The 12906-nt window shown below is 36.0% G+C and overlaps 1 protein-coding gene across 8 annotated transcripts in view; it reads right to left on the reverse strand.

Annotated features, from left to right (window-relative positions):
- The window catches only part of ATF6 (activating transcription factor 6), a 201741-nt gene that overhangs the window by 45381 nt on the left and 143454 nt on the right, over positions 1–12906 (reverse strand). For 7 of the 8 annotated variants that reach the window (XR_012434266.1, XR_012434259.1, XR_012434263.1 and 4 more), the window contains one exon: positions 8881–8965. Coding sequence is in view for 5 of the 8 variants with exons in the window: in XM_074038899.1 (XP_073895000.1) it covers positions 8881–8965 (85 nt within the window). In the remaining 3 variants the exon portion in view is untranslated. Of the gene's footprint in view, positions 1–5832; positions 6140–8880; positions 8966–12906 lie in introns of those variants that run through there. The other variant, XM_065543093.2, reaches the window with a different exon arrangement.

The following is a 12906-nucleotide window of genomic DNA, read 5'->3' on the forward strand; positions in this document are numbered from 1 at the left end:
TCATATGTGTGGAAATTACTTTGAGATTAAATATAATTACAGTTTAGCCTGGTAGTCATTTGTTCATCTACGTGGGCCCTTAATTCAAGTAACAGGTATAAACAGTTATTTTTATTACACATGTACCACACGAACAGGTACAAGGCACACAGATGGGAACGGAAACAGTAAAAACAAATCAAGGAACATGTTGGTCAAATTACGAAACATATCTGCTGATGGCTTGTTCATAGAATTCATTCCCTTATGAAAGATATCTACACAATTTATCTACCATTAAAAAAACAAATATATCTATCACTAAAAAATCAAACCAAAAAACCCCTCTTCTATGCTCTATCTTGTTCAATTACTTATCACGAGTGCAGAAAGGAAATGAGTAGTTTTACTACAACATAAGTAGAAATAATTTAAAAGTAGGAAATGTTAGCTTACAGTAACTACTAGTAGAACTTTCAAAATCCTTTAAAAAAAAAAATCAGTAGCTTTTAATCCATCATCCACTGTTCCACCAACCATGCAATCATTTTTTAAAAATGCCTTTTCAAAAGCATACCTAGCATTGTATTTTTATTTCAATAATCTCCTGTGTGACAACTTCCTCAGACAAAAAAAGACTTTTTCTTGCAGCTTCACTAATCTGTTTTCAACTGTCTTATGAAACAAAGGAATTTAAATAATAAACAGAATGCAAAGTAAAAAACAACAAATTACAAAAATAAAACTGATATGGAGAACACAAATGATGTGACTGGTGATTTCTAAATGGCATTAATTTCACACCCATATCCTACTCTCTTTAGCGATTTCTGAAACTTTTTTCCATGGCTCAAAACCACAAAGTATAATCATAATACATTACAGTTTAAGAACAGACATTGACCTGGAAATGTACTTTACTGTGCTCAAATTGGAAAATCAAATTCATCTTACAAATATCCCCATCCAGCGTATTACATAAACCAGTTGCTCAATAAAATCTGAATTTCTGTCTTCACTTTCTGTCCTTTCCCACCCTCTCCAAAATTTTACAAGCTCCACTTGAGTCAGAGAGAGGGATCATCCACAACTCATTTTTGTTTCCAAGTTATATGTAACTTTTAAACTCAGAAATGACAGAAAATGTATTTTATTCAACTTTCTCAAACTCTTATATGCTCAGAATGAACAACTCTCGTATTAGGGATATCCTCACAATGTCTCTGCTCTTTCAATAAATAGGTATTCAAACTTTTTGTGCCTATATAACTTAAACTCTTCAGATTATACATTATATAATTATAATATAATTTGTCAAATCCATAAGTTTAATAAGCCAAAGAAATTTATCTCTGGGTCTTGAAGAATCCTATAGAATTATAGTTTCCTATAGGACAACTTTTTGCACAGTTTTATTTATAGAACGATTGCTGAAAAGGAGGCTAATAATTTCAGTTCACTCTGAACTCCAAATCTCAATGTGGTAGAAAAGTAGCCTAGGATATGTTTTAATTACGCTTGCAAAGATTAGACTAATCTGTGCTTGCCAACTATTATTAATCACATAAAATATTATTAAACTAGTAAAATATTTTCAAGTGGTCACAAAGTAATCACCAAATAACATTTACCTTACTTAAATTCTTTTATTCAACAAACATACCTATCAAATTCAAATGACTTTATTATGTTATACTGTTCCCAATGAATCTGTACAACCTTATAGTGTAGGAATGAAGTGGTATAAAACCTATTTTAAATTTTAGAGTCCCAAATATTTTCAATCCTTGCACATCTGTCTTTAATATTGAATTAACAATTTAATTAATTGGAAGATATTTTATACAATGTATGTAAATCTTGGCTCTGCTATATAGTGGTTGTGTAAATGGTATGAATTACTTTCTTGAGGCATTATCTACAAAAAAATAAAGAGAATAAAAGTTGAGTATCCCTAATCCAAAAATCTGAAATGCAAATTCCTCCAAAATCTAAAACCTTTTGAGTGTTGACCTGATGATGCAAGTGGAAAATCCACACCTGACACCTTTATTTTCTGATGGTTCAATGTATATTAACTTTGTTTCATGAGCAAAATTGTTAAACATTGTGTATAAAGGCTGGGCGCGGTGGCTCACGCCTGTAATGCCAGCATTTTGGGAGGCCAAGGCGGGCGGATCACAAGGTCAGGAGATCGAAACCATCCTGGCTAACATGGTGAAATCCTGTCTCTACTAAAAATACAAAAATTAGCTGGACATGGTGGCGGGCACCTCTAGTCCCAGCTACTCGGGAGGCTGAGGCAGGAGAATGGCGTGAACTTGGGAGGCGGAGCTTGTAGTGAGCCAAGATCGTGCCACTGCACTCCAACCTGGGCGACACAGCAAGACTCTGTCTCAAAAAAATAAAAATAAAAATAAAAATAAAAACAATATCCCTGATGAACATCAATGCAAAAATCTTCCATAAAATACTGGCAAACCGACTCCAGCAGCACATCCAAAAGCTTATTCACCATGATCAAGTGGGCTTCATCCCTGGGATGCATGGCTGGTTCAACATATGCAAATCAATAAACATAATCCAGCATATAAGCAGAACCAAAGACAAAAACCACATGATTATCTCAATAGCTGCAGAAAAGGCCTTTGACAAAATTCAACACCCCTTCATGCTAAAATCTCTCAATAAATTAGGTATTGATGGGACATATTTCAAAATAATAAGAGCTATTTATGACAAACCCACAGCCAATATCATACTGAATGGGCAAAAACTGGAAGCATTCCCCTTAAAAACTGGCACAAGACAGGGATGCCCTCTCTCACCACTCCTATTCAACATAGTGTTGGAAGTTCTGGCCAGGGCAATCAGGCAGGGGAAAGAAATAAAGGGTATTCAATTAGGAAAAGAGGAAGTCAAATTGTCCCTGTTTGCAGATGACATGATTGTATATTTAGAAAACCCCATTGTCTCAGCCCAAAATCTCCTTGAGCTGATAAGCAACTTCAGCAAAGTCTCAGGATACAAAATCAATGTGCAAAAATCACAAGCATTCCTATACACCAATAACAAACAGAGAGCCAAATCATGAGTGAACTCCCATTCACAATTGCTTCAAAGAAAATAAAATACCTAGGAATTCAACTTACAAGGGATGTGAAGGACTTCTTCAAGAAGAACTAGAAACCACTGCTCAACGAAATAAAAGAGGACACAAACAAATGGAAGAACATTCCATGCCCATGGATAGGAAAAATCAATATTGTGAAAATGGCCATACTGCCCAAGGTAATTTATAGATTCAATGCCATCCCCATCAACTACCAATGACTTTCTTCACAGAATTAGAAAAAACTACTTTAAAGTTCATATGGAACCAAAAAAGAGCCTGCATTGCCAAGTCACCCTAAGCCAAAAGAACAAAGCTGGAGGCATCACACTACCTGACTTCAAACTATACTATAAGGCTACAGTAACCAAAACAGCATGGTACTGGTACCAAAACAGAGATAGTGACCAATGGAACAGAACAGAGCCTTCAGAAATAATACTACATATCTATATCCGTCTGATCTTTGACAAACCTGACAAAAACAAGAAATGGGGAAAGGATTCCCTATTTAATAAATGGTGCTGGGAAAACTGGCTAGCCATATGTAGAAAGCTGAAACTGGATCCCTTCCTTACACCTTATACAAAAATTAATTCAAGATGGATTAGAGACTTAAATGTTAGACCTAAAACCATAAAAACCCTAAAAGAAAACCTAGGCAATACCACTCAGGACACAGGCATGGGCAAGGACTTCATGTGTAAAACCCCAAAAGCAATGGCAACAAAAGCCAAAATTGACAAATGGGATCTAATTAAACTAAAGAGCTTCTGCACAGCAAAAGAAACTACCATCAGAGTGAATAGGCAACCTACAGAACGGGAGAAATTTTTTACAATCTACCCATCTGACAAAGGGATAATATCCAGAATCTACAAAGAACTTAAACAAATTTACAAGAAAAAATCAACTCCATCAAAAAGTGGGCATAGGATATGAACAGACACTTCTCAAAAGAAGACATTTATGCAGCCAACAGACACATGACAAAATGCTCATCATCACTCGCCATCAGAGAAATGCAAATCAAAACCACAACGAGATACCATCTCACACCAGTTAGAATGGCGATCATTAAAAAGTCAGGAAACAACAGGTGCTGGAGAGGATGTGAGAAACAGGAACACTTTTACACTGTTGGGACTGTAAACTAGTTCAACCATTGTGGAAGATAGTGTGGCAATTCCTCAAGGATCTAGAACTAGAAATACCATTTGACCCAGCCATCCCATTACTGGGTATATACCCAAAGGATTATAAATCGTGCTGCTATAAAATCACATGCACATATATGTTTATTGCAGCACTATTCACAATAGCAAAGACTTGGAACCAACCCAAATGTCCATCAATGACAGACTGCATTAAGAAAATGTGGCACATATACACCATGGAATACTATGCAGCCATAAAAAAGGATGAGTTCATGTCCTTTGCAGGGACATGGATGCAGCTGGAAACCATCATTCTCAGCAAACTATTGCAAGAACAGAAAACCAAACACCACATGTTCTCACTCATAGGTGGGAATTGAACAATGAGAACACTTGGACACAGGAAGGGGAATATCACACACTGGGGCTTGTCGTGGGATGGAGGGAGGGGAAGGGATAGCATTAGGAGATATACCTAATGTAAATGATGAGTTAATGGGTGCAGCACACCAACATGGTACATGCATACATATGTAACAAACCTGCACGTTGTGCACATATATCCTAGAACTTAAAGTATAATAATTAAAAAAAAGAAAAAAAATAAGAATTGGGTGGACTAAAAAAAAGAGGGAATAGTTAGCTGTGTAAAATACTAACAGTATTTTACCTACAACCATCTGATCTTTGACAAACCTGACAAAAACAAGAAATGGGGAAAGGATTCCCTATATAAATACTAACGGTATTTTACACAGCTAACTATTAGCTATGTAAGAGGTCAAGTAAGATGACAACGGAGACATGATCTTTGACTTTGCGAGATATTTGTCACTGACTTCCCTTTGCAAGAGCATTTCAGTGGAGTGGAAGGGCAATGGCATTTTATGGAGTGAAATGGCAAAAGCTTGGTAAGGGTGAAAAGAAGACAAAATCGGAGGTAAGGAAATAGAAGCAGTGAGTGTGAGTGAGTCTTATGATAGTTCTGCTCTAAAGTGTAACAGAGAAATACGATGTGAAGTCAAAGAAGTCTCCCTATACCAGAGGTAACAGTAATATTAAGACATTTTGGGCTCCGTGCAGTGGCTCATGTCTGTAATCCTAGCACCTTGGGAGGCTGAGGCAGGAGGATCACTTGACTCTAGGAGTTCAAGACCAGCCTGGGCAACACAGGGAGACTCTGTCTCTACAAATAATTTAAAAATTAGCTGGGAGTGGAATGTGCCTGTGTTCAGGAGCTACTCGGGAGGCTGAGGTGGGACAACTGCTTGAGCCCGGGAGGTGGAGGCTGGAGTGAGCCATGGTTCACACTGCTGTACCTCAGCCTGGGAAACAGAGGGAGTCCCTCCCTTGAGGAAAAAAAAAAAAAAGGACATTTGTATGCTGATGGGAATGACCCAGTAGAGAAGAAGGAACTGTATAAAACAGGAATGGTATAAATGCAGAGTAAAGTCTTTGAGTATTGTGAGAGGTGCTAGGAGTCAGGGTCCAAAAGGAAGAAATTACCTTAGAAGTTGGCGATGATGTTTTAAGCACAATGGCAATGATGATTATTGCAGTAAAACAGCAGCTAACCCCAAAATAGGCACTATTTAAAGCTTTTTTATTCATTTCACATCAACTCTTAGAAGAAGGTATTACTAATATCTTATTTTACAGATGAGGAAGCTGAGGTACAGAAAAGTTAATTAACTTGCCCAATGATACATATCTAGCAAGTAGCAAAGCAGGGATTTAGAACCCAATGGAAGAGACTTTTCTTTCAGTGCAACAAGAGGGAAGGCAGAGTTTGTGGGTGTAGATGCAGCTGGGCCGGTGGTAGTGGAAACATGACGTAGCTCTTGCATGATGACATCTGTTTTCTCAGTGTAGTATTTGGTGAGTTCATCAGCTGATGGGGTGGGGAGAGAGGATGTTGGAGTTTCGACAACAGGAGGTGAGAAATTCTTTTTTTCAGAGAGGGAAAGTGATTTTACTAGCAATGACTGGCAATATTAAATATCCCTTTGAAATTAATGGTCATAAATTTGAAGTGAATCTACTTGTTCTCACTGAACGATACTTTCTAGCAATTTTCAGCTGCTTGAGACCAGGCATGGAGAGGAGAGTCGGGTTTACCTAGAGAGCAGTTTTTCCAAGAAAGTGGAACCTAAGAAGAAAGGAGCCAGGAAGTAAGGGGTGTTCACAAGAGAGTGGTGACAGTACAGGACCATGGAATTTAAGCTGGGTAAGGAGGAACGTATGGCCATTAAGGATGTGATGGGCACAGAAAAGAAGTGGCAGGGTCAAAGGACTTTAGACTTGTGAGGTAAGAGAGTAGTTGGAGTGTGAGTTTTAAAGTAAGAGAGTAAGTAACAGTCAAGAGTGGGATGCCTGAAAAGGAGATTTCAAAGGGAGTGCTGCTATTGACGATGATAAGGTCTAGATTATGACCATGTGGATGGGAGGCTGAGGTGGCGCAGAATAAAAGATGACTGGATCCAAAAAGGCTAGAGTACTAATGACTCCTCTATGCGGATGCTGAAGTTAGACAGCAGGATGACAGAGGCAGTGGAAGAGTCGTCAGTGGAGTAGATGACAGCAACAAATAAGGGTAAGAGGAGTAAAGTGTGATGTGACAGATTTGCAAGATGTTAAGGGGACTGAAGGAGAAAGAAGGAGAAATAATTTGAAAGTTGTAGTGGGAAGCAAGGATACCACCGACCCTGCTGCAGACTTTGAGGTACATGAGGAAGGGGAAAAAAATCAGGCTCTAATTTAAGAAGTAAAGAGACTGTTCAGAGAAAAGGCTGAGGATGTAGCAAGGTACTTGAAACATGGTATATATTCAATCAATATTTCTTGAATTTGAATCTTAATTTTTTAATAGGAGCTTATCCTAAAAAGGGAAGTTTTTTTAAAAAAGACTATTTACAAGGAGTCTGAAACAGATTAAAAAGACAATGTTCCTCTAATGACTAGATTTTCCAAATCCATGAAAGGCTCCTCTTCAAAAATCAGTCACCTTGCCAAGATAAACATAGTCAAACAGCATCTTGTTGGCTTTGGCTTAATATAAATAGATAGCTCACTGTTATAAAATAAGACCAGGAATTCTCTTGCATAAGAACCCAATATCAGAAGAACAAAATTCAGTGAATTCTGCCTTGATAAAACTCAGAAAACAGCCTTTCTGAGCATAAGCTGACCCTTTAGTCTATTATAGTTTAGGCAGAGAAACTTAGGTACCTACAGGTTGAGAATAAGTGAGACTTCCTAAATACATTCTTTGGAATGTAATAAAATGCACTTTGGAATATATTCTTCTTCAGGTAGTAATATAATTATTCCATGAGTAACTTGAGAGGTATGTCTTTATTGAAGAAAGAGATGTTCTTCTCAATGTTATCATTTTTCTTAAACTTGTTCTGAATGTCTTTGTAGGGCTAAGTAAATATTGTAATTTTTTATGCTTTAACAAAAAACCCATTTATGTTTACGTCTATAAAGTTACTTCCTAAGCATTTCTAATAAGCTGTCTATATACAGCTCATGAAATTCTATAGTCCTCTATGGTCTTAAAATGTATGATGAATATTACTTTTCCCCTAAAGACTAAATTTTATTGAAACTTATCTGGAATCTCCCCAAAATTCTAGTGTTTTGTTTTATAATTGTATTTGAAGGTTTAATTATTATTTATCAATCAAAATGGGAACTGGTTCAACTGCAGGTTAGTTCAAAGGGCTTTTCGTTTTCGTCTTCTTCATATACTATGAGGTTTTTGCTACCAGACAGAAAATGTACTAGTACCTCCATTATGTGAGATACACGAACTTGAAAAAGATGGCCAACTCTCTGATTTTCAATATGATGTGTCAGAGAAAGCAATGAGTCAATAACACACACTGTGCTCATTTATAATCCATAGCTGGTAATGGGAGTGAGTTATTTCTCTTCTCCATGAAGAATCAAGCTGGAAGTAATATCTGCTTCATTAGATTTCTTAGTACCTCACATATTACTTATGTGACTTTCTCTTTGGAGTACAGTGATTTTTGGGCTTGTCTTTTTTTCCTTCTAAACTATAAGCTGGTATACTATGCCTTAACATCTGTGCATTATATTATTATTTGTATTTTGCTTAATGTCCAGTGCTAGTAATAGAACAAAATACAACAGTAATACTATCAATATCAAACTCGTCAGTATTATCAACTAAACATAAATAAGCCAGGCTTCTGTGGCAAGGTCTAGGATGATATCAACATTTAGGTAACACAGGAAACTGCTTTGAGTTCCAAAAATCTGATTTACAAATTCACTGTCAGACAACAGCAGTGGCTTCTTACACTACATTTATGACTAGAAAGGTCCCAGATGCAAGTCTGTAGAGGAGTCAAGATGCTAGCTTTTCCAATTCTGTAAGTAAAAGAGAGATACTTTTTCTTTTAGGGATGTAGTGATTTTTAAAAAAAGAATAATGGATTTTAAAAATAATATTTTTGTGAAAACAGTGGAGAAATGTTTCAGAAATAATGTATGGATATATACTCATTTAACTGAACATTTTAAATGTCTTTGAACTAATGAAGAGAATCTTGGTTAAACAAAGAAATCTCATGTTGTTCATAAACCAGAATTTCAACTTACCATTTATGTTTATTGCTGGTAACACAATTGACATTTTTGGTCTTGTGGTCTTGTTATGGGTGGTAGCTGGTAACAGCAGGTGATCCTAAAATTAACAAAGAACAATCTGTTATATATAACAACTGGCTTAGTCCTAGAACAGGTCAAATTCAGGGTTTCTAAGAGGCCAATATTTCATTGAGATGATGAAAAATTATAGTTTTTATTTGAAGTTGGCTTAGACCTAATTACACACCATCTTAGAATCATTCATTCATTAATGTAATACACATTTACAGAGTGTCTACCATTGTCAGGCACTATGCAGTGATCTTGGAAAACTCTTAGGTTTCTATAACACATATGCTGTAGCATACTATAAAGAATACTGATCAAGCAGTCAAGACAAGGGATTTTAATTCTAATTCTGCCACTAAATAGCTGTATCATCTGGACAAGACTATCTATCCTTTCTGTGTTTCAGTTTCCAGTCCTGCAAAATGATGGGGGCTAGACTAGATAATGTCACAAGATACTGAAAGTATCTATCCACTAAACAACATTTTCAAACTTTTTTTTTTAAAGGCAATAAACTCTTTTTCCCATCAAAATTCTTATCCCGGGAATTTTCTACTTGTAGAAGAAAGGAACTATCAACATGTAGAAGAAAGATTCTGACTGAAGCAGGGCCAAGCCCTAGAGCCTTGCCTGCTTAAAGCAGCCTCCTCTTCTCCCTTTGAAGTCACCAGAGCATTAGACATTTATTTGCAAGTGACAGGTGCATGCTAAAGAAGATGTACAGTTTTTGCCCTTAAAAAGCATAGTGGCTGGGTGCGGTGGCTCACCCCTGTAATCCCAGCACTTTGGGAGGCCAAGGCGGGCAGAACAAAGAGTTAAAAAATTACAAATACATGCCTAGCACAATTGTATAGTCCTACATTGTGTAGGGCATCTGAGGTTTCTAATTTCCAGCACACAAGTACTAAAAGTAAGAATGAGCCAAGAGAAGTTTGGCTTCAGAAAAGGCAGAGTATAAGTGTTTTGAAAATGTATATACATCTGTAGGCATTCTAAGGCTGATTATAGATGGCTTATGACTTTGATATTAACTACTGTTTTCAATAACTCCTCTTCTTTCTAGTAAAAACATATGAACTGTCACAGAAAAAAGAAAAAAAAGCATATTAGCATTTCCATTTAAGGCAGCATGGTTAAACTGGAGATAAAACTCAACCTAAGTTTGACCCATTTTGCTTTCTTTTCTTGTTCCTGTGTTCACTGTTTTACCATTCATGCAACAAACTTACTATATGAAATAACTCATCAAAAAGTAGGGTCTGATACAGCTGAGAGCAATAAAAATTCAACAGAACTTCAAAGTTGATATGATTATGAAGTGCGATTATCAGCAAAATTAAGAAAAAAATCTAAAAAGTGAAAAACAAATTGAAATTGATATACATGAAGAGAACTGTGTAGAAAACATTTCCAGTAACTGCTTGTATTTTGTGTAATTCAAGGCAACGTTTCCAAGAGAACATGTTTTTAAAAATCGGGGAGGAGAGAGAAGATGAGTAAAATTCTGTTAGAATTCCAGCATTGCAGCAAGGGAATTTTTTGTTTTGTTTTTTTTTAAGTGCATTGTTAGACACAAAGATCACACATTTCTGGGTAAGATAACATTATAACCAAGAAAAAACAGAATTTGCTGATCTTCAAGCCATGAAAGTTATACATAGCTTAATTCCTATCATTAAAATACTGCTTCAGGGTCTCTAAATTGAATGTGAAAACAAACCAAAAATCTTGCAAGCCCCAAATTAAGGCTATTGTAAAAATAAACACACTTAGATTCCACTGGTCATGGGTTAAGGTCGGGCTCAGACTTAATTCTGAGTTTCCTGCTAAGATATAGATGCCATACTAATTGTTGTTTTTAAACACGATCTTCTGAACACAATGCCTCCTACTTTCTCTTTTCATTAACTTTTTAACGAACTAGTTACTTTTGCAGCAGAAAGCTAAAAAACGTGTGATTTATGAAAAAGAAGAATCACATCTTGCATGCATACAAATTATTAAAGTTAACCTGCCTTGTCTCTAATTATTAAAGGTTTGCAAACTGGAGTAACAGTTTTAAGTACTTGTTTACCAAGAGGCCCAAAAATTAGACTGCAGGGAACCAAAGCTGGTATACTACCAACTCTAACAGTACATATCTTGTAATAAAAATGTCTATATATCATATATCACATATATTTTATCTATCTTATCTATGTATCTGGGACAATGTAGTTACTTCATCGAATATTTACCTCCACTTCCTCAAAATAAATGTTTCTTGAACCTCACAACAATGAATCCTGAATCATTAGTTTCTCTGTGTTCATCTTACTCCTTTTTAGATCATTAATACTGTGAGCCACATTTTCAGAAACAAAGGAGCTGTAATCACTCAATAAATATTTACTGGCTTCTTACTGTTCATTTAAAAAAATTACTTAGCACAGTACCCTGTCATGTATTCAGCATTGTGCCACAGAGGATATTTTCTTTTAAAGAATATAAATCCAAGTTTTTATTTTGTTGGGAACAATGAATTGTGGCAGAAACAGCCATTTTTTAAAACTCAATATATGCTCTCCTTCTTCTATAATATTAAAATAGCAACAGGACTTGTGATATTCAGTAGGGCACAATGCCACCCAGAATAAAGACTGTATTTCCTAGCCTCCTTTGCAACCAAATAAGGCTACACAGTCTGGTCAACGGACCGTAAGAAGAAATGGCAACTTCTTCAAGGTGGTAATGGTAGAAGGCTTTCCTCCTCCTTCCCTTTCTCCTTCTTGCTAGCTAGAAGGCAGATATGACTGCTAGAGCTGGAGTAGCCATCTTTGTTCCATGAGACAGAAGCTGCAAGTTGAGAATTATGGAGCAAGAAGACAGAAGGAGACAGGGATCCTAATGATTAAGTAGCTATCATTAGATCTCTGAAATGTATACATGAAAGAGAAATAAACTTCTAATTTATCTAAGACACTATTATTTTGTATTTTCTGTCACTCAAACCTAAACTTAAACCAAATTACTAGTTAAATTACAAATTTGTGAAACAGTTCTAAAGGAATTTGGTCAAGAGGAATCTCCATAATAGTTAATCAAGAACAGCATTGTTATTTTTTAACAGCATAGAAACCATATTTATAATTTAGTCTTCTTGATATCACACCCCCTTTTACTTAAATACTTATTAAGGAACTAGTGAAGGAAATTCAATCCCGGAGGTACAATTTGATAAATCTGTACTTCTTTCCCTCCAATTAAATCGTTTAAAATAACCCAACTGTGACAAAAATGAAACTACTTAAAAATAAAAAGGATAGTAGAAAAAGGATGTTGCCATAGAAAGAAATATATTTTGGCACTGTCATTCAAAACTATGTCACTAATTTTAAGACATCTTCGAATGGACTCCTGAAATGTCTTTATCAACCTTTCCGTAGGGCTTAGACACCATAGGATTTCCTCTGGAATGAAATCATGTGGACAAATATTATGATCAATGTATTGTTACTCTTATTCCCAGAAAAAGTTAGAGAAACATGGAGGGGAGGGGGGCAGGGAGAAACACCAAAACATTTCCCCATGAAAATAAAGCATCAGTTTTCTAATGTTATGCAATATTGTACATGAGAAAATATACTACTTTCATACAGTTCTCCCAATTCCCTCTTCCAAGCAATTTGTTAGAAACCAACAAAATATGAGTGCATAACACAGCATTCAAAGTTACATTTCTTCTCTTTTCAAGAAAACAAAAGCATTGGAGACTGGCTTATCAAAAGAAAAGGATCACATTTTGCTCTGCTGAAATTAATTATGGTAACTCATAATAGAATTCAGGCCCTATTGAGAGTTATCAAATGTTGATTCTACATAGCCATGTAGAATACAAACTGATTAAATGACCCTTCCCATTCCCCCTATAAAACTCACTGACTAGTGCCCCTAGCACAGGGAACATCCACAACTATTGAGTTGTATCTT

The sequence above is a fragment of the Macaca fascicularis genome, chromosome 1 (genome assembly GCF_037993035.2).
Source record: "Macaca fascicularis isolate 582-1 chromosome 1, T2T-MFA8v1.1".
NCBI classification, from domain to species: Eukaryota; Metazoa; Chordata; class Mammalia; order Primates; family Cercopithecidae; genus Macaca; species Macaca fascicularis.